Here is a 27,891-nt window from a genome sequence, read left to right on the forward strand (position 1 = left end):
GGTCTCGTACTGCTCTGGTGAGTATCAGAAGTGACAGTAATTGAAAACTTTGGCTTTTCTTTTGAAGGCCACATTACATTGAAAGTATCTTCCAGCATCTTTGACTACACCTGTACAGTGCACTACTTGTGGAAAAGTAAAGCTATGTGCTTATTTAAAACCCCCTAAATTAAGAGAAAGGCCTCAGGAGATGAAAAGGAGAGGATGAAAGACTAAGATTAACACCTGGAGATTTTTGTTCTTCAGTGCAGAGGAAGTCACCTAAAACCCCCTGCTTCCTCCCAAGTCTGGTAAACCAGACCGAGATTGTTTGTACCACTCCCTGAGGTAGCAATTCCATAAGGACATTTTAATAACATAAAAACCCTACAGAAAGGAATTTATGTCTGAAAAATTGGCAGGAAAATATTTTCCATCATATCCATTACCTCAGTAGCTACTGAGGACTGACAGCTTACTACATTTAACAAGTATCAGAGGAAAAGCCTTAGGTAATGTGTTGAGTAAAAGTACTCACAGGTATTTATAAAGAACTCCACTTACAAAAATACAGGGGGGGTTCCTCTAAAAAAAAAGAAAAAACCCTCACTGCTGTTTAAAATGTGTATACAGCTATGTTTAATGTAGAGGGAAAATTACTGTTATGACCAAACTGAAAAATACAAAAAGTAGGATGCCAGTGTTAGTCTGGACAGGCTAAGGAGCATCAAAAGCAAATGAAAGCATTGAAATCACAAAGGAGAAAGTGTATTTCCTCTTACAACCAGTATGTGTTGTAAGAGGAAATAAAGTAACTCAAGATTAAGCATTTGAGCCCAGACTCGGAAAGCAAGTATGGTTCCTGTGCAGCACACCTCCTAAAACCTCTGATGACCCAGGGACTGTGGGTTCTGAGTACCTTGAAAGTTTCTCTGCAGACGGGATGAAAGGGCCAGTAACTGCCTGGTGGGGAACAGACTGACCTTGACGAATGAGCACATCTCAGCATCCCTCAGAAAGGAGCTACACAGCCCTCCCCTAAAGTTCACTAAGCAGAAGAATTTGCAGTAAGATTTTGTCTTTTCACTCACCTACGGGAGTTCACGTTCCTCCTCGCAGAAGTATTTCTAAAGTCATTCTTCTTCCAATTATACACTGCAAACAAAGAGAGAATTTCCCACTGTGCAACATCTGTAATCACTGACCAAACCCTCCCAGAAACACTTTCTTTCATCAAGGCTCCTTTCAGCTGCTGCTTGATTTCACCTCTGTCGTGGTTTCACCCCGGCTGAGAGCCGAGATCCACACAGCTGCCTGCTCCTTAAAGGAAAAGAGCAGGGAAAAGGGAAGGGGGGGAGGGGAGGGTAAGAGGTAAGGGAAGGGAAAAGGAAGGGGCAAATAACCCCAAAACCAAGAAATAAGAGGCCCGTGGGTTGGGATAAGGAGAGTTTACTAAGATAACAGAAAGATACAATATAACAATGTTGACAGGACTCTAGAGCAAAAATATATGAAGCTGTTGATACACAGTGCAGTTTCTCACCAAACCCACAACTCAGGCCGTGCCACCCAGAGCCGTCCCAGAACCCGACCGTCCCCCAAGAACCGCACGTCCCGGAGCCGCCCTCGGCCTTCCTCCCGTCAGCCCCCCGATATCCTGGGCAGGAGGTAACTGGCGTGGAATACTCTCTTTGGTCAGTTAGGTCACCTGTCCTGGCCTCGCCCCTCCTTTCTCATGAAGAGCTGAGAAAGTCCTTGACTGTCTGACAGCAATCAGAAACATCAGGGTGTTATCAGCACTACTCCCATTTTAACTCCCAAACACAGCATTCCATCCGCTGTTACAAATGAATTTAACTCCATCCGGGCCAAAATCAGGACAGTTGAACACCCTTGCTGTTGTTATTTTGAAATCATAGAGGGCTTACATAGCTCCACAAGCCACTGATGACCACAGAGAACTGTTGGTCTAGTATACAGTGTTATCTACATGGGACTACGTAAACCCAAAGACACAGCTACACAGAACCACATGCATTCAACCAGTTTGTACCAACTGACGTAGGGTAAATGTCATGATGCAACAGCTCCAGCACTTGCAGACGATTTTGCCCAAAAGAAACGTTTGTTTTTCACGGCACTATAAACGAACTAGAAAGGGCAAAGCACTGCAACAAGGTATCCTCCAGAAACAGACTTCCTGAAGCATCACTTCTATCCTATGCTAAGAGATCCTCAAGGGTAAGGATTTCTACTGCCAATCATGCTAATTCCAGCTAAAACCACAAGGGATCTAGCACTTCCAGCCTGAGCTGCAACGCTGGAGCACAGGGCCCTGAGAGCAGGCATCTGAACACTACCCAGTGCCGGGAGAAAGCCTGGTCACCAGGAGGGTGACTCGCAGGAGCAGATCACTATACAGGACCTAGCAAGCTATCAGGAGCTGGAAGTTCCGTGAAGTGCTGGTGGTTTCCAATACCACTGCCAGTCATCACTGAGGCCGCAAGGGGTCTTGCTCTGTAGCTTCATCTGCCTCACAACCCACAACCGTAACGCTGCAAGAAGCCCCAGAGCCTGCCAGCAAGGAGCACTGGGGCCAGTGCAGCCTTTCTTTAGGACAAGACGGTTCAGAGTAAGGGCAACAAGACAGACTGCCTACACCAGAATCAGTCTGGTGAGGGGCAGACACCGTGCAGTCGCAGGTGTGCTGCCCAAGGGGGGAAAGTCGCCCCGACGGGACGGCTGCCGGAGCTCGTCCCGGGGCGGACCCCGCCGACATTCCTCACACACACAGCCCGGCAAAGACCTCAGCGACCCTCCGCCCCACCTGGCACAACCTCCCGCGCTGCCCCCAGGACCGCGTCTTAACATCCGGACCTGCCTACAGGGCCCCAACGGCCCCAGACGGCACCCGGGACCGGGGGACACCCACCGCTCGCTCCGGGATGCCGCCCACCGCCCAGCCTCACCCGCCCAAAGCCTTCCAGACGCTCCCTCCCCGCCGCCGCCGCGGACGACGGGTGCCAAGGCGTGCCCTCCTCCCGCCGCGACACGGGGCCTCACCGAGCCCATCCTCCAGAGCCCACCGCCTCTTCCCGCTGCGCACCGCCCAGACATTCTGGCCCAGCCAGAAGGCCGCGGCCCCGAGCACCTCCGGGTGGCCCCGCCTCCCAGGAAAAGGCTCCTTCGGGCTCGGCCGCAGGAGCAGCACAGCTCCCCCGCCACGCTCGCAGCGGACCTCGCGTCACGTGGGGGTGCCGGTCCCGCAACCTGCCCCCCACCCCCCTCCCGGCCCGCTGCGTGCCGCCTCAGGCTGCGCAAGTCGGCAGCTGCCCAGCTACCCGTAACCCTCGTGCCTTCATCCTCTGCCAGCCGGAGAGAAAACAGTTACTTCAGTTTTACAGCCTTTACAAAGCACCAGGCAACCCTCCCAGCTGCCCAGGGTTTCCCCCACAACTCACCTCTGCTGCTGCCAGTGCACTTCCTGGGTCCAGTGAAGGTGGTGGACAGCGCTGGGGTGGCGAGTGATGGGGGTGTGCCCCAGCTGCTGGACCGGCTCTGGTGTTGGCAGCTCCTGGGCCCAGGTCTAGTTTTCCTGGGAGGGTGGCCTCTTGGGGGGCTGGGAAGAGTCCTGGGAGCCGCTGGCCCTCCTCTTTGCTGCTCGTCTTGGTCTCCCAGGGGCACGGTCCCTGCCCTGGCTGGCACTGGAGGGACCTGCCACAGCCTGCCCCAGACCCGCCGCCGGCTCTTCACGCTCCCCGTGGATGGGAGAGGGGGCGTGGTGTGGGCTGGTGGGATGCCCAGCAAGAGCAGCGGCCGAGGTGCTGGGGCGCTCCTCTTCCCGAGCCCCTGCTGGGCTGCTGGAGGGGGCTGGTCCAGGGGCAGGAGAGCCGGCTCTGGAGGCAGCAGGATGGGGGGCAGAGGTGGGCCTGCCCTCCCGCGCCTCGGCTGCAGGGCCATCCTCCAGGCCCAGGAGACGTCGGGCCTCCCTGCGGCAGCGCCGCACGGCGACACTGATGAGCCGGCGCACGAACGACACTGCGCGCTCCTGCAGGCTGGGCTGCAGCAGCCGGACCAGCACGTCTTCATCCAGCCCGTATAAGCCCAGGACGGCCCGGATGAGGTCCTCCAACACATCTGCTGTGGAAGGCTGCCGTTGAAATGTGGCCCTCAGGTGGTGTTGTAGCCACGGCAGAAAGCGTTGGAGGAGGGCTGGGTGCTCATCAAAGAGAGATGCCCAGGTGTCTGGCTGCAGGCCACCCACTGTAGCCCTGGGCACCGTCTCCACCGCCGGCGGCTGGGCAGCTAGCGGGCGAGGGGGGCTGTCGGTCCCCGGGTGTGCGGGCGCTCCTCCAGCTGCAGGTATGGCAGGCCATGTTGAGTCCTCTTGTGGTGGTCTGATGTGGACCTCTTCAAATTCATGGTCTGCCCGCACCGAGTGCAAGATGGATTGTACTCCCCTCTTGCAGAGGGGGCACTCAGGTTTGCTGTTAGCCCACCGCAGGATGCAGGCGTAGCAGAACTGGTGGAGGCATGGCATCACGAAGGCGGCGTTGTCAATGCTGTCCAGGCAGACTGGACAGCGGTGTTCCACCTCCGTGGCCATGCTGTTCTGGCTGCGGTGGGCTGGGAGGAGCTGCGGGTGGTGAACTGCTTCCTCCAAATGGCGCTGCAGCAGCTGGAAGCTGCGCTCGAAGATGCGCCGCGTGTGCCCTGGACACACCCTTCAGTATCTCTGGGATACGCACTGGAAAACCGTCCTGAGTAAGGCACCAGCACCAAGCCTTCGCTCAGCACTCCAGCCTCGCTGGCTGCTCAGCTGGAGTCTGCGCTTGAGGCCGTTGGGCACCCCTGTGTGCTGGGTTACAGGGCTGGGTGACGTCACGCTTGTCCGTTGGTGACCAGTAAACATGGCACTCAGGCAGCTTCCAGAAGCTGCCATGTCAGATGACTACTTTTTGGTGGTCTTCTGGCTTTCACAAACCTTGACGGACAATAAAACACAACAGAACAGAACTGTCCCTGGTGGAAGGAACTCCAACAATCTTCTAGTCCGACTGCCCGACCACTCCAGGGCTGACCAAAAGTTCAAGCCTGTTGTTAAGGGCATTGTCCAAATGCCTCTGAAACGGATGGGCACGGGGCATGGGCCATCCCTTGAGGAAGGCTGTTGCAGTGTTTGATCACCCTCTTGATACAGAAATTGATCCTGAGCTCAAGTCTGAACCTGCCTTGACACAGCTTTGAGCGCTCACTCACATGCTCTGGCTTGGCCGGCCCTGTGTGGAGCCAAGCGTTGCACTTGATGATCCTTGTGCATCTCTTCCCACTCAGCATATTCTGTTATTCTGTGAATTTATACTTGTGCCTGGCACCCACCCACCCAAGGTGCAGAAGCCAATAGTTTGTCTTGTTAAATTTCATGCCCTTGATGACTGCCCCATGCTCCAGTGTATCTACAGCCCACTGCAAGGCCTGTTCTTGCTCAAGAGACTTAACAGCGGCTGCCGGTTTAGTAGCATCAGTAAACTTGCTAACGGTGCATCCAACCTCTGCCCCCGGATCACTGATAAAAGGATTGACTGGAACTAGCCCTAGAACTGAGCCCTGAGGAACAAGCCCGAAGCACTTGGCTCACTCTTGTGGGTTTTCTCCTGCCTTTCTCTCCTTCCATTATGCCAAATCTCATCCTTGATCAAACGCTAACTAAATTGGAATAATATTTAAAGCAATAAATAAGTAGAACTAAAATAAATAACAATTTCCCACACATCTGCCTGTAACCAGTGTTTGAAATGAATCCTTGGAGGTCAGAGTTACAAAGGAGAAACTGCCATATGCTTTGCCCCTTTATGCTGCGTTTGTACGTTGTTACTGGCTCCTTAGTCATTATTCCAAGGCGATCATTGTTGTTATTATTATTAATTTATTAAAGGGAAAATATCTTGCTTTTGTGAAGTCAACTTCCCATCTTTCTCAAGGGTAAAGGTTAAAGTATTCAAGAGACTGGCTTGGAAGAATTGCCCTACTTCTGGACGTGGCTCGTCTAGGAACAGGCAGAACATCACAGAAGTTTAGGAGCTCAAAATCAGCCTTGATTTCTGTCAGAGTTTTGCGTGGCTGGGTCCTGGTGGAAAAGGGGGCGGGGGGCTGCAGAAAATGGCTGTTGCAAGAAGCAGCCAGAAGCTCTCTGCAGGCCCGAGAGAGTAAACATGGGCTAATTCAAGGCCAGAGTTGCTGCTGAACAAGGCCGAGCCAATCGTCCAATGTCACAGCGCATCAGGGAATCACATTTAGGAGAATAAAAACGCAGGCAAGTGCATTTTCCCACCAAAGAGGGGAGTGAGAAGATGTAAGGAGCTGTGCAGGCAGCAAGGCCGGGGAGGGCGGGAGAGGAGGCCTCGCCCTGCTGCTGGAGAGAATGATGCCCCTGCAGCCTGTGGAGAAAGCCATGGTGGAGCGGGTGTCCCCCCAGAGCCCATGGAAAAGGCTGAGACCCCACCTGCAGCCCCTGGAGAGGCTCCACGCTAGATGAAGCAGGTGGAGACATAGAGGAGATGCTGTGACCCACGTTAGAGCAAGCCCCTCCCTGTGCCGCAGTGCGGGGGAAGAAGGGAGTGAAATCATGACCAAAGTCTGAAGTGATAGAGCAGCTTTGGTGGGCGTCTGGCCTCCAGCCAGGGCCAAACCACCACAATTTATGACAAAGCATCTCAGGAACTACTTGCTGTCTCTAAGAGAGAGACTTGTATGCCATCAAATACATGACTTGGTTGTCCAGCATGGGTAAGTGTAACATGTTTTATAGTTCCTGCGCTATTTCTAGACCCACCCTCAGCAAAAGAAAGGGAAAGGAAAAAACGTCACAGCATTCACATCTTTCATTAGAAACTTTATTCCATCAGCCTACAGGTACATGAGGTGAAATAAATGGTAGTGAAGGGCAGAAGGACCAACAGCAGTCATCTTTGGAAAACAGAAACATTTTCACAACAAAACACCATTTTGTTACAGCTAAGAAAAAAAGCCAGGCACACTTGATAGCTTTTCTTTAAGGATGTATTACAGTTCAGTCACACCAAAGTGAAACGTTGTGGGCTAAAACTGGGAAGTTCTGTGCTTTAGCACTAGTACAAGCCTACCAAACCACATGATTTTCTGGGCAGCAATTAGGAAACACGCATCGTTCTGTCAAAATTTCTGTCCAAATGAGCTGTGTATTCTTCAGTCTGGACTTCAGAGCTTCAGTATAAGGATCATTAGATGGATACCTATGTAATGAAACAAATTCAGTCATGGTCACGGTACTTGGAGAATCCAATAGATCTTAACTGACACCTTGGCCACTTTGGAGTTTGTTTTATTCTGTATTCCCTTCAATATGAACTCAGCTTTGCAGATTGTCTCAACAGAAAGTATGAATGCACTGAAATCTTCTTTCCCCTAATCTGCATGTGCATCTCCAATTAAAATTTATGTGACTTCTCTGAGTACATCAAAATAAGGACAAACTTTATGCGTGACTGTGTTGTGATTAAAATCTTTGCTTAAAAGCCTTTAAGCCTTTTAAAAAACCTTGAGGTTCATGGTGTTTCTCCATGACCACCATTAGTACACCTACATTATGGAAAACCTCAAGTTTCTACTTACTACCTCAATTAAAGTCAGCTACACACCTTGTGCATCGTTTTGCACTTTAGTAAACTGGTACCAAGTTGCTCCCTTTTCAGTGTGACATTTCTCACTCTTGTAATGTGACTGTTTAGCAGCAAAGCTTCTCTTGCCGTCCCTGTCCCTGGTGAAGGCCTTTCTCTTAGTAGACAGTACTTGCTGAAATTACTCGTCAGCTTACTCGTTAAATTCCCACCACAATATAGTATCTCTGTTTGGATTTAAATTCTCTAAAGAGCATACTGGGATCTACAGAAAGGGCTAGATGATAAGCATGAAGATTAAGTTGGGGGGGTGGTCTCTCAAATTGACAGATGAGTGTCCTTCAGTGGAAGCCTCCTGGGGCACAGAGGGGACAGTGGGATTGCCAACGCCAGTCCCACGGGCTTTTGTCCTGTGGCTGTCATTTGACAAAACTATGTGAGCCCTGCAGGTAATCTGTTCAGAGTGTCTACCAGTGATCCTTCGCTGAAATAAATTCAGGGAGGACTCGTGCTTCCCGCTGTATGCCGTACGATGCAACTGCCTACCCCTTTTACCTGGGCACAGAGCAAATGTTGGGACACGCTGCTCCCAAGAAGCTGGAGAGCTACTGCCAGAAGAGGGTGGAGGAGCCTGCTGGGGCTCCATTACAAGCATGTTTTCCGGCACCATCACCAGCAGCAGCAGCTAGAAACAGTCCTGCCGCACCTGATGCAGGGTTCTAGAGGTAACTTGGCACTGACACAGAATGTCCGGTCTGGATCAACCATTTTATTTCCAGCTGAGATGTTTGGGGAACAATTCTGCTCCAATGCATCGCTACCTTGGCAGATTTCACAGTTCCCAACAGGCTGTTCTGGAGGGAGAGAAAGGAGCCTGTTGGAAAGGTGCTCTCCATGCAGAGCCAACAGAATAAGCTAAACTTTAAGGAGGGACTGGTTTGGACTTTCCTTCTGCTTCCTCGTTACTAGCCTTGACAACACCACCTTGATGTTTTTTCCCAATGAAGTAGGTTAAAGTGTTATGTATTAGGTAACCACCTCTGACAGACATGGGGACGACACGAATTCTGCCTTCAATCCTCTCCCTCTGCCCAGAGGTTCCTTCAGCCGGACAAAATAAAGGCCAGTTGGCCAAAATGCCAAAGAAACGCACACACGGTAGAATATTTTTGCAATTACAACTAGATGGCTAGAACACAGACACACAGCATAGAAATGGAGACAGGAGTTAATAAAGAATGGGGGGTACATGTGTCACATTATCAGCGATGCAAAAGACCAGCTTAAGCACGTGTTTCTCTACGTCAGCTATAAAAAAGAAAAGGTGCCTTTTTAGCAAGTATGCACAGAGATTGCTCAGTTATTTCTAAGAATAAAAAAAAAACAGAATACTTGACAATTTTTATCCTCTATTACAGACATTATTACTACCTGTTTATAAAATGTAAACCTTTCCTCGCAGTTAAGATTTACAGCAGTCATCACCTTTGTCCACTCCTTACATAATCAGTCCCTGGTGGCAAAAATAAACTGATGTAGCACACACCTTTTCTGAAGTAATTACTGATATGTTATGGAGCATTAGTTGTGTAGTGGCAGAAGTAGTGGTCAGAACTGCAACGTATGGAGCTGAATGGCAGCTCCTAAGGATAAAAATCCTTAGAAATGTTGGGAGAACTGGTGCGTTTTGGAGGAATGTCTAATTGGGAACAGAAAAGGCAAATGGTATCCTATGACAGAAGACATAGACTTTATTCCAGCCTAGAGAGCATTGGGATAAGGAGGATTCTACCAGACCCCCAAGTTTTCTGGAACTACACCAGCCACAGTAACGCAGGAACTCGATAGGGCACCTGTCAGTGAAATACAGCCTCTGGGGGGGAAGATGCTGGTTTTCATGTCAAGAAGAGGAAACAGATTCTTTCTATCCCTCCCATAAACTTACTCCAGCTGTGTTCAGTACTTAACTGCTGCTGTGGGTCTGCATGGCCAAACCAGCTCAAGGACCGATCCGCCACTGACCAAGGCCAAGCCCATCAGCACCAGTCACAGCCCCTCTGTGGTCACATATTTAAGGAAAAATCCCACAAGTGGACGCTTTTTGCCACCAGAGGAGGGAGTGAGAAGATGAAAGAAACTTTGCAGACACCAAGGTCAGTGAAGAAGGGGAGGAGGAGGCGCTCCAGGTGCCACAGGAGAGATTCCCCTGCAGCCCGTGGATAAGAGCATGGGGAACAGGTTGTCCCCTTGCCACCCACTGAAGATGATGGGGAGCAGAGATGCTTCCTGCAGCCCGTGGAGAGGCCCCAGGCTGGAGCGGGGAGACAAGTGTAGAAGATGCAGTGACCTGTGTTGGAGCAAGCTCCTGGCAGGACCTGCAGCCTATGCAGAGACAGGCCCCAGGCCACAGCACGTTTTCTGGGGGCACTGGGGGGCACCAGGATGGAGCAGTGTGGGCCTGAGAGACTCAGAGACGTTCTATGATTTTATGACTGTACTCCATAGCAGTGACCCACGCTGGGACAGCTGGTGAAGAGATGGAGCCCTGTGGGAAAAGACTGACGTTGAAGAAGTTTGTGGAGGACCCCATGCTGGAGGAGGGGAAGAGTGTAAGGAATGCCCACCCCCCCCTTTCCCGCTAAGAAGGAAGATTACTTATGAGGAACTGATGGAAACCCCCATTCCGCCACCCCCCTGTGACACCTCAGCGAGGAGGAAGGGAGAGAAATAATGAATAAAGTTGAGTCTTTGAAGAAGGGAGAGGCAGGGACAGGCCTTTTAGGATTTGGTTGCACTTCTCGTTATTCTACCCTGGTTTCTGTGCATGTGAGTGTGGTAAGATGGGTTTTTTCAATTCCCTGTTGAGTCTGTTCTGCCTGTGACGCTGATTGCGGAATGATCTCTCCCTGTCCTTATCTCCACTCCTAAGCCTCTCAAGAGGTATTTTCTCCCCCAGCTGAAAAGGGGAGTGAGAAGAGTGTCTTTGCTAGGAACCCGGCCTCCAGTCAAGGTGCAACCACCACAACAGCCTAAAATAGAGTGCGATCAAATGCTTAGCTTACGCTGTTGTTTAAAGACAGGCCTTCAAACCAGGGAAATTGAGCGCTCTCTCTAGGTTAGAGATCAGAGCTGAAGGTATTTAAAGCTCTGTCCTTGTGAACTCTACCACTTCCCTGGAAAAGAGATGGGTGGAGCAGAAACCAGAACCTGAACGTATCGCTTTTTTAGCTGATTTTTAATGTGTTTTGAGTAACCTGGCTCAAAGGAAAAAGTCCTGTGCTCTTTGTTCTTAACCTTCAACATCGAGAAGTACATTTTGCACTTACCAACTTCATAAACGTTCCTATTGGCTGAAGCAGAGCCAGCGATCTCAGCATACGGGGAGTCCCCGCGTGCCGGGGACTTCATTTCCACATAGCCGCATTCTGAACTTCTGGGGACAAGAGCTGGTGGGTCTTTTATAGTAGCGTAGGGGTTCTCAGAACTACTTTACGAGCAATTACTTAAATTATATTGGGAGTTCTTCACTAGATCTGCAACAAGAAAAACACGTGTTTCTCTCAAGCATGCTAGTAGTATGGACATCAATGCTACACAGGGTGTTGAGTTCTAACAACTCGCTCCCCATCAAATATTTAAATAGAAACCAGTCATAGCACTTCCAAATGGTTAGACAGTCCTTAATGAATCCACTTCTACTGCTATTCTTGTTTATGGCCCTTGGTCTTGTCATCAGCAAATTCCTGTTGCAGTCTGAGAACTGTCAATTCTGGTTAGAATAGTAGCTGGCATTCAATACAGATAATCCCAGAGTGGTTGGGGTTGGAAGGGACCTCAAAGCACATCTAGTTCCAGCGCCCTGCCGTGGGCAGAGACACCCTCCACTAGACCAGGTTGCCCAAAGCCCCATCCAGCCTGGCCCTGAACAATGCCAGGGAGGGGGCAGCCACCGCTTCTCTGGGCAGCCTGTGACGGGGCCTCACCACCCCAACAGAGAAGAATTCCATCCTAACACCTGATCTAAATCTAACTTCTTTCAGGTTAAGGCCATTACATTTTGTCCTTTCACTATATGCCCTTGTAAACAGCCCCTCTCCAGATTTCTGGTAGCCCCCTCCCTGTTAGGTAGTGAAAGGCTGCTACAGAATATCCAGAGCCTTCTCTTCTCAAGGCGGAACAAGCACAACTCTCTCAGCCTGTCTTTGTAGGAGAGGTGCTCCAGCCCTGTGGTGACCTTTGTAGCCCTCCCCTGGCCTCACTTCAGCAGCTCAGTGTCTTTTACTGGGGAGCTCAGAGCTGGACACTGTACTTCACGTGCTTTCACTTTCTGTGCCTTGGGCACTGTGGCTTGAGCACTTGCCAGAAAAGACTGAGGCAAAAAGTCATGAAGTACCTCAGCCTTCTCCAGATCCTGGGTAACTGCATCTCCTGTTTCCTTCTGGAGACAAGGCCAATTTTTCCTCTCACCCTCATTTTGTCACTGATGGAGCTATAGAAGCTTTTGATGTTGCCCTTGATGTCTCAGGCCAGATTTAATTCTGTCAGCACTTTAGCTTTCTTAACCTGGTCCCTGGCTGTTGGAACAGTTTCTCGTTATTCCCCCTAGACTACCTGCCCATGCTTCTACCCTCTGTAGGCTTCCTTTCCCTGTCTGAGTTTGCCCAGGAGCGCCTTGTTCATCCAGGCAGGTCTCCTGGTGCATTTGTTGGGCTGCATCTCTCCAGAGCTTGAAGGAGGCAGTCCTTGAATACTAACCAGCTGTCCTGGGCCCCTGGTCCTTCCAGGGCTTCGTTCCATGGTACTCTACTGAGCAGGTCCCTGAAGAGGCCGAAGTATGTTCTGCTGCAGTCCAGGGTAGTGAGCTTGCTGTGCACCCTCCTTACTTCCCTGAGGATCTAGAACTCCAACATTTCATGGTCACTGCAACCAAGATTGCATCATGGTACTCTGTTACAAGCATTACAGAAGTCTAAAGGAACTTTCTCTAGACAGTCTCTCTCTAAACAAAATACACAGTTTCCAAGAACAAAATTAGGTTATTTGAGAAGACCTAAACCAACTAAATTTATTCCTACTCCATCTTTATTTACTAGGTCTCATGTCAGCTGTCCTGCTGTTTTTGCCAAGCCTGACACCCAGGTCACAAGCCTAGAGCTACCCAAGCAATCCCACTGCACCTTCTAGAAACCAGGCATAACATCAGCATTCCTCCAGTCTTCCAGAATCTCCCCATGCAGTGGGGTAGCCACAGCCAGGATCTCTCAGAAGTCCCAAGTGCTGGTACATCTGCTCTAAGAAAATGTAAAGCTGAACTCTGAGCGTTAAACTGTTTTCTTAAAAACCCCGCGTCTCGGCCGGAGCTGTTGTTAGACCAAGGCTAGGGATGGGCAGGGAAAAATCCTGCTGCAGACTGCTTCTGATGCTGCACCTGATCCCCAGAACCTGACAGTGAGAAGGACTAGAAATGAAGGTAATTAAATCATCTAAAGAATAATGGCACTCAGAGTCCCTTCTAAGGCTTTCACTGGGCAGAGACATGAGGAGTGTGATCCAGCCTTTTTGGGATGCTTGAGATTGGGAAAGGATGAAGCGACAACAGGATACAGAAATTCTCACCCCTTCTCAGGAATTTTCTTTTGACGGACAATGTGCTGTGTTTTAGCAGACAGGAGGCTTAGCTGGGAAGATGCTGCTACAATTTACATCTGCAGCAGCCCAGATGATGAGAAACTACTTCAAAAAGCCTTGATTCTGTGTGGTGGGGATTAGAGAAAAGGATTCACCCAACCCCACACCTATTTAATCAAAGTAATTTTGCCAAAGCAGATCCTTATTTACAACACCCATTGATTTATGAAAGTAATTAGTATGAAAATAGTTGTATGACAATATGATGAGAGTTTTGCATATCATGTCTGCACTGGGCATCAGGTGGATTCACCGCTCCTCACAAGGAGTCACTTTTTTGTCTCCTTGAAGAAAGGTCGAACCCATAACCCTGAACCTCACGCACAGCCAGACCACCTTGGCATTACCCTGAGCGGAGAACCAGGAAAAATTCCCTGCTTCCCTCTCTATCCCAAACACAGTAAATACCATTCACCCTCTCCTCCTCCTCCTTCTTCCTTCTTACCAAGCTCGTTGAGGTAGCCACCATGTTTCCAGTCTGCAGGCAATGTTCCCGCGTAGTCCATGACAGTTCCTCGTTTTCCAGGTTCCACGTTTTTAAGGTTCACAAACAGCTGATTGGTTTTGGCCTAATTCAAAGGAAGACAGATAACAGAAACTGAAACTGATGGGAAGTTACAGGATTTCCAGGTGCTAATCAGGCAAAGTGGTTTGGGTTTGCGTGGCCAGGTTTTGGTAGCGGTGGGGGGCCAGGGGTGGCTTCTGCAAGAAGCTCCTAGAAGCTTCCCCTACGTCTGACAGAGTAAATACCCGACGGCTCAAGGATGGACCCACCGCTGGCCAGTGACGAGCCCATCAGCGATGGTGGCAGCACCTCTGTGATAGGATGTTTCAGAAGGAAAAAAACCCACAGGCAGACACTTCTTGCTGCCAGAGAAGGGAGTGAGAAGATGAAGAAACTCTGCAGACACCAAGGCCAGGGAAGAAGGAGGGGGAGGAAGCGCTCCAGGCACCAGAGGGGAGACTCCCCAGCAGCCCATGGAGAAGACCATGGTGAAGCAGGCAGTCCTGCTGCAGCCCAGGAGGAAGATGCCGAGTAGAGATCCCAGCTGCAGCTCCATGCTGGAGCGGGTGGACACACCTGAAGGAGGCAGTGACCTCATGGGAAGCCTGCATTAGAGCAAGCTCCTGGCAGGACCTGCAGCCCGTGGACAGAGGAGCCCACACCGCAGCAGGTTTCCCTGGGGCAAGCTGTGGCTCTGTGGGGAAGCAGGCTGGAGCAGTCTGTCCCTGGAGGTCTGAGCCACATGTAAGCCACACCGGGGCAGTTGGTGAAGAGCTGTAGCCCCCATGGTAAGGATTCATGTTGGAGAAGTTCATGGAGGATTGTCTGATGTGGGAAAGACCCCACACTGGAGCGGGGGAAGCATGTGAGGAGTCCTCTGCCTGAAGAGGAAGGAGCGGCAAAGACAATGTGTGATTAACTGGCCACAATCCCCATTCTGCCCCCGTCCTGTGCCGCTCGGGGGTAGGTGGCAGAGAATTTGTGAATAAAGTTGAGGCCAGGAAGAAGGGAGGGGTGAGGGGAGGTGTTTGAAGATTTGGTTTTATACCTCATTATCTCACTCTCTTTTGATTTGGTAGGAAATTAGATGCTTTGCCCATGATGTTACCTGCGGAATGATCTCTCCCTGCTCTTATCTCAACTCATAAGCTTTTGGTTATATCTTCTCTCCCCTGTCCAGCTGTGGAGGGGAGTTATAGAGCGGCTTTGCTGGGCACCAGACCTCCAGCCAGGGTCAACCCACCACAAAAAGAAACCAAACCTGAAACATGATGGAACCAAATGAAATAAACTAGAAGCTAATTGACAGAGGAGCACTGAGATTTTGATGCTCTACCTTTGCCAGGGTCAGTCTGTCCATGTTGTTGACATGAGGTGCGGTAGCGCACTGAGTCAGAGTATGATAACTGGGGTTAGAGAAATAGTGACTGTTGGAATTTCCACCGGTACTGTGAGGGATGGCTTCTGAAAAGAAAATAAAATCAACAACTATCAATAGCATGGCATTTCTTTCTGAGGAGAAGTTTTTGACAGCTCTGCACTCATTCCAAAACCTAATGGGAGAGTTTCTGGAAAGAGCTACCTAGGAAATTGCCATTCATTTGACGGATTTAGGGACACAGAGCAGGAACTGACAGGTCACTTGAAGCAAGAGCATGTTACTTGCTAACTTACTTCTCTCCTGAGGTTCCTTGCTCTCTTTTGCCTCTGCAGTCACTGTCCCAATTACAGAGAATTTTAACCACCAAGTTCATAGCAACACTCTCTAGTGCCTCAAGAGCACCCCCACCTTTGCTGACAGCTCTTTCTTGGCTCTGAAAACTCTTTCTGCCACCTTCTTCACCTGCTGCCTGCCTTAACAGCTGTGGGCAGAAGACAGCAGTGCCTGAAGTTTCACGTACCCGTTGCGTCACTCCCAGGTTTGCTCTTTGCCTTCACTTGTTTCAGACTCGAGCCTTCAGATGGAGCTTCTTAACTGTATCGGGATTACAGATCTGCAGCACCACGGACGCTACCCTTTGTTCCTAGCCCTAAACTCTGTCTGTCCATGGCCAGCAGATGGCAATGTGTCACCAGTGGCAGACCCCTACGGACAAGATTTGCTTCGAGAGGATCTCTGTGTATCTGGGAGACTATGAGAAGGGAAGAGGGAAAAGGAGAAGGGAATTGTCTCTACTTGGGATTTGGCTTTACTTGTACTGGGCCTGCCACTAAGGCCGTGAAATTAGGAAGGAACGAAAACCGAAAAAGAAGAAAAGGGTAAAAGACAATGAAGAAACAGGCAAAACAGCAACCAATTGTCCTTCTCCACCAGACTGTCAGGTCTCCCAGGCTACTCAGAGCCCCGTGCTTCAAAACCCATGCAGTCGTATGAGCGGAGCCAGACATCTGGCTGGTGTCACGTCATATGACATGTGTGCCGATGTGGGAAGACAGCAAGAGATAAGGTCTTCATAACCAATTCTGCAGGTTTTCTCTGGAAAAAGCCCAGGTCCAACTCCTGAAGCATCTACCCCATTAAGACTCCCCCTGAAGCAAAGAGGATGTATCAAAACACTGGCCAAAACAGAGACTCCCCTGACGGTTGAGTAATTGCTCTTAGGCACCAACACTTGCCATTCCTACTCACTTTGCTCACAGTGCTTCCCCATGAAGCCCGTGCGGCAGGTGCACTGCCCACTGATGTGGTCGCAGTCAGCTCCGTTCTGACACTGGCATAGCAATGCACAGTCCTTCCCGTAAAAACCCAGGGGACATCCTGCAATAGAAGGAGCGGGAAGAGAACTGGAGTGAAGCAACTGCTCCAGAACTAAAATGCAAACATCCTGGGTAAGTATATTAATGGACTACAGCCAGTACTGCACATCCGCAGGGGGAGCATCTGAATGTCAGAGTCATTCATTCTGTGTGTGCACATGACAGACTCTTCCACAGGGATGCCCAGCCGCAGCCAAAAGTTGTCTTCCTCTAAAGCAAGGCTAAAGAGGAGTTCAAATGTAGTTGCCAGCACTCTGCCAGTGCTTATGCAGCTGCCTCCCCTGCTACCGCGGAGGTAACGTGTAACATCTTCTGGGCCAAAAATGCTTAGCAGAGTGGGAAGACATCAACGACTGAAATGTGAAAATACCAAAGGAAAGTTCTGTCACTCGTTTATAGACCAAGAATGGATGACAAAAGTCACTTACTCTGTGTACAGTAAAGGCCAGTCCATCCTGGGGTACACTTGCACTCCCCATCGCAGGCACTGCAGTAAGCTCCATTATGGCAATTGCACGTGTGGATGCAGTTCGGTCCCCAGTGGGAAGGTGGGCAAGCTAAAACAACCCACAGCAATTCATTAATTGATCCCAAATGACAAAGATCAGTGATATCCACAAACAGAGCTGCTTACATTCACATAGAAGCACTGCTTCACTTGGTGTTTGTTGTTTTGCTTTTAAAGCCATTTCTTGGGCTACTCCATTCTGAGCAAATCGCCACAGGTTGGGTTTTCTCTAACTAAGGACTTCTTTTACTCTACATAAAAAGTGTTGAAAAAAATTGGAAGTGTCGAAAAAGCCAGCAATTCAAACTTGATCCTCAGTAACTAGGACACTCATACCAGCTTTCTCCACACAGAAAGCCAAGTAACTTTCCTCTTTTCATTATTTTTTAATCTGCAAGCAGTTACGTTGAACACAGCCAAAGGTATAAGTCTTCTAAGCCTCAAAACTGAAGGAGTACAAACAGAGAAGGTTGAAACACATCTCACAGCCTATAGATTTAGGCTAAATATGAAGCTTAATTCTTTAATTTCTAATGTTAGAGTCTAGGTAATTACCTAAATAGAGTGCAAATGATCAGGACTGTACCTTTATCAAGTGGACTCTTGCTGCTGTGGTTGCATTGATGAATATAGTATTTTTTAAAAAAAGTAATTCCTGAATCCTTTAAATGCAAAAGGACTCATCTATGTGTGGGCTGCATTTTTGCAAAGTGGTGGTTTTGCCCAAATTTCACTTCATTAAGAAATATACTACATTGTAGTGACAAAAAAATAAACACTAAGTTTGGTTTTTCTTGTTTTTGCTTCATATGTGCCTTATGATTCTTTTTGTTATTGTTTTTGTTTGAAAATAGTGGTCAGCTATGAAGGAATGTAAATCCCATACAGATGAAAGGTTAAAAGTTTTAAGAAGGTTACTGGTTCCAGAAGAATTTAATGGAATCGTTATTTTCCATGTGAACAAAAGGCCTGTACACAAAGCAAAGAAACTTGCTCTGTTACAGCCCATGAGCATAGTCTAAATAGATGCTTCCACTCATATTGCTGGCACCATTTTCTTGTTATTGATTTGTGAGTAAGTCTCTCCTCCTCCTAAATACCCCTATTCTTCTACTCTCCAAAATACCTACTTATTTTACCATAAAACCAGACGCCTTTCTTGCTACTGGCTTCCACAGGAATCGGCTCAAGATTTATCTTGCTATGATACTTAGTTGTGCATGCCAATCACTTCACAGAATTTAGACAGCAAAGAGTTTTTTTTCCAAAGTCACCAGCTGCTACATTGCACTGGTACAGAGCTAGTTAACCTGGACTAGCCAAGCCATAAATGAGTTACCGTAAGTGACGTGAAACCAATGTGGGATGGTATTCGGAAATGCACCTCCCTGGAAATCAGCACAGTCTCTTTGGAATGTTGACGTATCAGGCTTTGGTGTGGCTTCTTTTATTCACAGAAATGGGTTGACTGAAACTTTGGAATACAGTGTTTTGGACCGTGTGGATTTTGGTACTTCATGGAATTGGATCTATTTCTCGTGAGAATTCTGCCTCAGGTTTTTCTCTCCTATTATCAGTATTTTCATAGACCTGACAAGGCATCTGGAGAATGCTGAATTATTTCATAAAAGAACTCCTATGAAACATAATGAAATTAGGGCCTAGCACTCTGAGTCAGTAACAAAGTCTTCACTGGTTTAGCATACCAAGGCAATACTCCTCAAGTGAGGTAGAATGGCAGTAAAAAGGGGTATCTGCGTTGTGCTTTTATGTGGCAAGGTTCTGGTGGCGAAGGGGGGAAGCAGGGGTGGCTTCTGCAAGAAGCAGCCAGAAGCTCTCTGCAGATCCTCTACAACTCTTCTTGGGCAGTGAAAGACTGAAAATTGGTCTCTTCTCTCATATTCTCCATCCCACTTCTTAGAAAAGCCAGAGTGCAATTATGTTGCTGATAGTGCTGATAAACTGAAGAAGAAAACTTTCGGATTTCTTCCTCCTATACCACACAGTCCTCATTTCTGACTTGGACAGTGGGTTTTTTACTAAATACTAGATAATGTAAATAGCCAAACCTGAACTGATTGTTGTTAAAAGAAAGGGGAACATTCCATACTTACGTTGAGAGCAGTCACTACCAATCCAGCCAGGGTAACACTGACAGGATTTATCAATAGGATTGCACGTTCCTTTACTGGTGCACGTGCATATTCCAATGCAGTTCTTGCCAAATCTGCCACTGGGACATACTGGAACAAAACACAATTAGAACTCCTTAGTAATCAGAATGGGATTACCTTTTCTTTATTTCAAGAGGAATCTTGATACTAGGATCAAGACAGGTACTGCTTAGTATAATGTTCAGTAAGGCATTAGAAATTCTGGGAAGCCCTTTATACATGCTCATTATACAAATAATACAAATAACAATACAGTGGGTTTCATACTGTAGGATCAAATGTTCAAACAGTTTAAACCTGCTTAAGATTCCTAATTTATACGCTGCAAGCACTACAACAGCAACTGCTGTTGGTTTTATGGCTTCCAAGCGACGGAAGGAAAATTGCTGAAGTGCCTGGTCTCTCTGTCCCAGAGAGTCTTTACTACAACTTGTACCTTTGTTACAGAGGGCTCCTGTAAATCCAGGTAAGCAGTCATGTAAGCCAGTAATATGGTGGCAGGGACCACTGCTGTGTACACACTGGGGGCATGTCTGGCTGCAGCGGTGTCCATAAATCCCAGGGGAACAGACTGGAATCAGAAAGAACAAACCGTCATTCCTTCCTACACTTTCTATACAGCCGTGAACTACTCTTCAGAGCACTTCCTGACTCTGAATTAGCGCTGCTTTCTAAATACACAAGGCTGGCAATGGCATCCTCATTATTCGTGCAGTTCAAGGCTTTACACTCACAAATGGAGATTTGCTCGTCTTCCTCTAAGGTTTGCTATATCCCAGCTCTTAATGACTTAACTGACATTCTGTTACTTGTCAGGCCATGCTGACTTGGGTTGCAGGTGAAATGCATCTCTAGTTTTTATGTTATACACATTTGACTACACATTGTATGTCCTCTCCAACGCAAACAACTCCTAAGGCATATTTGAAGAAAAGTCATTTAAAAAGATAGACTGGATAGTTTTATCTGTAGAGGAGTATGGTCATCTTAGACCTTGACTTCTTACCTGTTTCCTAACTTGGAAAACAAATAGCCATTACTTCACTGAGAAAAACTTACCAATGTTTTCCAGTGATCCTTTAGGTACTCATGACATGATACAGCCAGCTACACATCACCTAACTTTTAGAGAACCTGAGACCAGAAATAGGAATTCACTTAATTCTTACGTGAAAGGCACAAGTTTCTTTTAAAAAAGGAGGAAAAAAAAAGGGGGGGGCGAGGAGGACAGACAGGGGTTCCATAAAATCTCCTCCTTTGCTGCTCTAATCCCTTCTGGTATTTTTTTCCTGATAAATTAGAATATTAGGTAACGCATCAAGAGAAATAGCTGTTGCACAGCAGCACAATTAGCACAATGCACAATTAGCACTCACAGAACTTAACTTGGAACCTTTCCCGTATTTTAATTTCATTCAAGATTCAGTCTTTTAATTATACACTCGATACGAGTTACATGGCTCGATCTCCCTAGAGATCCTCGCTGTTTTGGTAGGTAATACTAAACACCAAAAAATACCAAGTCTGATGGTTACTTTAACAAACCTAAAAGAAAAAAAACCCAAGCTATTCTAACATACTTTGTTGAATTTAGTTCCTTCCTCTATTGTCACAAACCCTTTGCCTGCTGCTCCACTTATTATGCATATACATATGTTCCACAACACCTTTCTTAATCCTACCTTCTGATGCTATCTCTGCAGTGTAACTTTATAGAGCAGCTATTTGAGATCGTGTTATGAAAGTATTGCTCAGGAGTATTGCTCTGACATGTGAAGCGTGGGAGGAGGATATTTCCAGACACCGAACAGAAAGCAAACTATGCTCTTTATGTCATACAGTGTGTCCTGACATCACCAACGTGTTGAAACTAGTCCGTTACACACGCTGCTGTGATGACATCATTCCAGGACAGATACTCCATTTTTTCTAGAATCACGCACAAAGTCTCTTTCTAGCAAAATCTTTTTCCTTTCCATAGATGAAGATTTCACTGAAGCCAAAAGCAGTGTCTCCTTTCCAATACCTGAGGTCACGCAGTCAAGGTCTGTGCTACGCCTGAAGTCGTCATCTCCACCCAGGATAGTTCTATCACACCGGCCAGCTCATTTTTAGAACCTGTTACAAAAAGATGCTACACTTTTACTACGGACTTTCAAATCATAGAATCTACCTACTTTAACCTGGCTTCATTCGTTACCATACTTTTGGTCTCTGGTGATTTGTCTGCCCTAGTGTCTCACAAACTACTCATCGATGGCACAATGACAATACTACTATTTTCTCATCATTCACTCCAATTACTTTTATTATTTTTGCAGCCTTGCCATTTCCCAGCGGTATCTGAGTGACTGAGGGGAGGTCGCACTGCGGCTTTTGGGACGACAATAAGGCCAAGAACACTCTGGGCTCAGTTAGGTGAGTGCTGGCTGTGGCAGCCTCCCTCTCTTTCTGTGAGGACTCCTGTGGAGAGAGTCCACAGAGACTACTGACCCTTGAATACAAACAGGAAAGCTGAAGCTTGCAACGCTACAGTATCGCACGGAGACACAAAACTCCAGAACCCTCTGAGAGGGGCATACTTAAGAGTGTCAACTCCATCTTATGGAAGCTGGAAGAGTTTTCCCAACACTTACATAGACATTTAGGTGAGAACTCAAATCCCTTCCTGGAGATAAAAGGTTTGTGATAGCATGCCTTTCTGCAGAGTTTCATCATGTTTTCAAATTACCTTGCTCTCCATAGACAACAGTGCCAAACACAAATTCTAATGGATAACCAAATACAAATACTTCCTAAAACCACAAGGAAAATGCCAGAGAAACCTTGCAGAAAAGTGCAACAATTTTCATGCAGAACAAAATATGTGCAGAGACACTTGAGTTCTCAAGTTTGAAAAACCTAAGTGGAAGCACAGCTTCTGCACAACTGATCCTCTTTTTGGCTGCCAGAGCCAAGCTTTCTGGGTTCCTGCACGCAAGGCTTTACGTACCAGAGCTGCCAGCACAGCCTTGCATATTTACAGCTCTTCACCACTTCCTGAGGAATGGTTCTGTGAAGGCGCGCAAGGTTTCAGATTGACCCGTCTACCCTCCTACTCCCAGTTTGCCTGTGGATCCCACACTCAACAACATTTCCATACCTGTGAATCACAGATGGAACAAAACAGCCACAGAACTGGCCCCTGTCTCCTTCCAGCCCCACACAGTCCTCCTGTAGAGCAGAGAATTTATTTAAAAACTGGAGTTTCTAAGAATTTCCTAGAAAACCAAACACTATCACTGGAAAAGATGGAGCCAGTTTTTCAGAGAAAGAGTTCATGTTTTGACTACAAAATGTAATAAAAAACAGTTATGGAATAAAACAAATCGGTTTTGACTTTTACCATTTTAAAACCTTTGAAATTAGATATTTTGATTGCTCTCCCCAAGCACAAATTGCAAGGTGCAGCAGACCTGATGAGGCAATGTTATGGCAGTGCAATGATTTCTAACTTTGCAGTTCTCAATGTCGGGGTGACAGCGTCAGAGCCCCAAGAGGAAGGCAAAGACCTGTCTGTCACTGCACTCTTCGCAGTGCCTTCTCACAGCTGACTAAGAATGAAGGCAACTTCTCCGTTCATATTGTACCAGAGATAGAAGATAATGTAATCAAAACTAGGTTGTTTGATGTTAAGTATCTATTTCTGGCACATTCTTTCCTCTCACAGTTTTTTCTGCTTTAACAGAAGCACTCTGGAGAGCATTTGATGCCAACGGGGAAAAATTTGGGTCTGTGTTTTTCAACAAATTCTAAAGGAGCTGGAGAAAAGTCTGAGGCTCAACTTTAAAGCATGGAAGCAGGAAGAGTTTTTCATCTGTGCATCTTAACTGTGTGTTTTCTGCACTTCAGTGTGTTGCACTGCAGAGTTCTTCCCAAAGATTTGTCGTCATGTGTCACCAATCTTCAACCCAGTTGTGTATGGGCTACCAGGAGCAGTCCTCCTTGGAGACTTATCCCCCCGACAAAATTCAGTGCAAAATCTGGTGAAATTATGAAACTACCTGGCAAGGGAATTCACATTTTTCTCCTCTCCAGCCTGGAGCACAGGTACAGGTTCCATCCAGAGCTTTGCAAGCCCCTCCGTTAAGGCACTGGCAAGTTAAGTTACAGCCAAGCCCCCAGGTACTTCTGGGACAATTTATTGAGCAATCTACACCATGCCAACCTGCCAAAAAGAAGAATTTCAAGTGACAAATTAATCCAAGTTTTCCCCCATTCCTCTCTGCGGACGTGTTTCACTCTGCCTATCAGGCAGCATCTTTCGGAGATGTGCAATCCCAGGGTACCACTAGCTACAAGCTAGTAGCAGCAGTTTCAGACGAGGACTCGTCCACGTTGGAACAAGGGTGGTGAAGGGCACCTCCTGACATCTCTGCACAGCACACATTTGCAGATGGGTGCCACCGTGCAATAGCAATTCAGGGCAGATTGGCAAGGAAAACACAGACACCTTGAAATTACACTACCAAGCACCAGAGGATACTGAAGGTTTAAGGCATGGGTTGAAAAAGCAAGGACTGTATTCCCTACATTCAAGCTGCTGCTTTCATCACTCTTCCGCCAGTACTGAACAGATGGAGCTCTGCAATACAGTTTAGAAACTAAAATCCTAGACACAAAACAGAAGGAAACATAGCAGCAGTGCCTAAGTTGCATTTCTCCAAGGATACATGGAAGACCTTCTAGATCATTGCTGTACTTCCCTCCAGATGCAAAAAAGACTGTAATGGGAAATGGGTCTAAAATGCACCCTTCACTGCTGATTATGCTGGGTAGCAATGATTTGCAGACTGCACGCTGGAGGCAGAGAAATGGAAATAGATTTTTAAAAATGTGACCATCTGATACAATAGAAACGGCAGGAGACAGTCTGACGTGACCATCAGCAGTGACACAAGCCAAGGTTCTAATTTTGTACCTTGTTTACAGCAAGCCAAGGGAAAAGTAATTCTGCACTGAGCCTAATCAATAGACTGTGCAAAACACATGGATTGAAACGAAGCCGCCTCGTGCCCTGGATAGAGAACTTCACATTTAGGGGTCATTTCAGGCAAAAATCAGTCCCTGACAGAGGTGGGCAGGCACGTGCAGTTTCTGAGGGGGTACAATGTCCATCAGAATTACTGCTGGGAGGTGAGAGCCAGGCAGGGAGGTCAAGGACCGTCAGTCTAGTCACACGAATACTGGGAGACCTAGAAAGTTTCTCACAGAAGCAGGGAACAGCGCGCAAAGGCTTGGAAGGGTCTTAGGCAAGGTTTTCTCAGAGAGCTGGTGAGGAAAAGAGCATTCAAATAGAATAAATTGCCAGTAGATACTAACATCAGTGCTAAAATGGCAGGAAGAAATCGGTGCCTCTGTGTGGCTGAGAGGGGCAAGGGTTGCAGCCAGAGGTCATGCACACCCAGGCTGAGGGAAACCCGCCTATGCATTTCGACTAGGCAGGCTGCTGTCAGACACATGGCAGGCATGCCTGTGGTACATCCAGCAGATGACAGCACTGCCACCAAGAGAGAAGTGGTGGCACACCTCAGGGTAAACACCAGTAATTCACTAAGCCGCAGCAGCCTCCAGCCCACTGAGAACACAAACATGAGGCATGTGCACTCTTCTTGGGGCAGATGGTTTCCTAGTTTTCACCTCCCAGAGCAGCAGAAGCATAAATCAGCTGGTGATATGGCCTTCAGCGTGGTCTGCTTTTTATTAAGTTTCTTTCTTCTTCTCTACTTCCAAAACTCAAATTCATTTTATGATTAGGGAAAAAGGAAATTAATCTGAAGGGATGCTTACCTGCTTTGCAGGCACAAGAAACATCTACTGGTGAACAGATGGCTTCGTTTTTGCAGTTGCATACAGATGAACAGTTTATTCCATACGTCCCCAGAAGACAGGCAGTACCACAAGCAGCACCCTGAATGACACAAAAACAGAGTCTAAAAACTATTCAGACAATAGAACCAGTACATTCTGTAGACTGACTCAGGTGCTACAAAAGCCAGAGAACATGCCTGTTCCAGGCTGTCACTAAGGTATCTGAAATTTCATGGCGAGGGACTCCTTCATGCTCTTTAAGTCCACAGTAAGCATTACTTTCCTGTTAGTTGTTGGGAGAGCTCAGGTCACACAGCAAACACCACTTGGTTAGATCAATGGACAGTATCTTAAGTAATAAGGAAGCCCTTCACGAAACCAAATCTCGGTAAGACAGCAGGTTCATGGAACGTGGATGTCTACAGTATTTTTAGGAATTAATTTGACTGAAGTTTTCACAGTTGTTGTTCCTACAACAGTCACCCTGTAAATATCCAAAGCACAGGTAACCGCAAATGCATGTAAAAGCTGCAGAATAATCCATCCTGAACCGCAAAAACAAGTGTCTTGCTCTAGATTTTCTCTGAATGGAACATCAGGAGCTTCTGCAGCAAGATAATGATTGAAACCATCATTCCTCCCTTTATTTACACCTCACAAGCACATCCTCCTACTTATCACTGTCTTACAAAGTCACTATCTTTTCTTTCCTGAAATGCCTTCACTTCAGTGCTGAGAACCAATCCCAGATTTGCCTCAGAATCTTAGACAACGCCCAGTATTATTTATGTACCTAAATACCGTTACCTTTCTTTTCCTGTGGTGGAGAAAGGACACTCGGGCACCATGAAGAACTTGGCACTCAACTAAAGCCAATGGAGTTGAAAATGTACTGCGAAAGAGAGACTTATTTACCTCAAATCCAGGGCCACAGGTGCATTTTCCAGTCACACTATTGCAGTCAGCACCATTTTGGCAGCTGCGGATCTGCTGACATGACTCGCCATAGAATCCTGGAGAACACGTCTCGTTGCAGTAGAGCCCCGACCAGCCAGGCTTGCAGGAGCATTCCCCAGACACAGGGTGACAGCTGCCAGGAGGGGATGGAAGGATAAGTAATTCAGGACTAAAAATGACAATCTACAACTGAACAGTTCTTGAGATCTAAATTAGAACGTATTTATAAAACTACTAGTACTGGCATTTTAAGACAGTCATCACTGTCCTGTAAATAGGTGTAGGAAGCTGTAATACTTTTGAAGGATTTTGATGGGTTTTCATGAAGTCAGACTAATTGGCAGTAAGATTTATACATTAAGAATGGGAGCCGATATATATATGTATGCACATATCCCTCAGAGAAAGCAAGAGACAAAAGAAATGCCACCAGAACGTGTCCTGAAAAAACCCTAATCCCAGCCTAACTATACCATATTAGTTGGTGATGCAGAATGACCTCCCACAGTCTTATTTACAAATGTGAAGCAGGGGTGGAAGATCACCAGAAAGAGCTTACAAGACAAAAGAAAAACCCTTCTAGAAAAGTACGTAGCTACAGTGTGCTCTTTTTACACCAGATGTCACGTGAGTAAAGACATGCCAAAACCAGCCTGAAATGCTGCAATTCCTACATTTTGTACATTCCTGTACAAAACAAGGCGCTAATGTTGACAAAGGCAGACAGAGGCCTTTTTCGCTTCTTCCTGCAAACTGCATCTTCAGAATGACAAGTTTCTGTAAACCCCCCAACCTGTGATGGGAAGTGGCAGGGACGTATGGATCTGCTCATACCAGGTCACAGCGCTGTTGCTGTACCCCACTGAGGAAACGGGGTTTATGTGGCCTTAGTCTCAGCCAGCCAGTGCTCACTCTCTCTTTTCTCTTGACTGTTGAGTACCAAGGGAAAAATGGATACTTTCACCTGGTCACGGAGAACAGAGGGCTGGGTTCAATACACACTCTAGCTCAAATCCTTGCATATCTACCAAAAGAGGTAATGGACAAGAACCTTTTCTGAAAAAACTCTTTGCATAAGAGGCTTGTTACCTGCTGCTGCTCTCTGGACCCCTGGAAAATAATAGAACCTCCCAGGTATACCTATATCTAACCCTTCACGAAGCATAGAGGCTGACAAGCACGAGGATTGGCTGGAGCTGCCATCAACTGACCACATATACTGATTTCAGTTATTTTGCACTTACAGCACACCAGAACGTGCAAGGGATATATGATCTATCCTGCCTACACACAGTGAGCAATGTAATGATCTACCCACCTGGTAAACAGAGACAAAGGTCCCACTTTGTCATAATATTTATTTGGCGGGTAAGCAACCAAATAAATACAGCAATGAATATTAAGATCACATATAGCTGCAAGCACTGTAATTCAGAAGCTCTTTTGGGCTGAGAGTTTCCTGATCCAGTTAGGGAATACCAGATTCTCTCACAAGTCCTTCGCTGCTTCAGATTGCATGAAAGTACTAGAAAAATCAGGAAATCTTTCTTTTCAGATTTCTATCTTCTCTACAGAAGAACAGGTTCAAGGGTGTAAAGCCTACCTCCAGGTAGTGGGCCTGTGCCAGGGACATCTTTTATCACACTTGAGACCATAAATTCCTTCAGGACAAAGCCTTGTTTCACACTGCTCTCCAGTGTATCCTGCTTCACAGAGACAGGCACCACCAATATGGTAGCATTTCCCACCATTCATACACTTGCAGGGCTCAGCACACTGCACCCCGTACGTCCCCACTGGACACTCCTCTTGGCACAT

General features: G+C 47.3%; 1 protein-coding gene across 1 annotated transcript; it reads right to left on the minus strand.

Moving 5' to 3' along the window:
- Positions 1 to 2,415: 2,415 nt before the first annotated feature.
- Positions 2,416 to 27,891, minus strand: LOC311203697 (uncharacterized protein; the record flags this gene model as incomplete). The annotated part of the gene is given in 16 exon segments (XM_084278453.1): positions 2,416 to 2,534; positions 3,441 to 3,491; positions 3,913 to 4,692; positions 10,961 to 11,123; positions 11,127 to 11,203; positions 13,768 to 13,891; positions 15,164 to 15,291; positions 16,457 to 16,585; positions 17,013 to 17,141; positions 19,207 to 19,335; positions 19,703 to 19,837; positions 21,998 to 22,061; positions 23,310 to 23,473; positions 25,096 to 25,216; positions 26,032 to 26,206; positions 27,677 to 27,891. Coding segments are annotated over 16 exon segments (2,703 nt in total).

Source organism: Gallinula chloropus (assembly GCF_964237585.1).
Source record: "Gallinula chloropus genome assembly, chromosome: Z".
Classification (NCBI taxonomy): Eukaryota; Metazoa; Chordata; class Aves; order Gruiformes; family Rallidae; genus Gallinula; species Gallinula chloropus.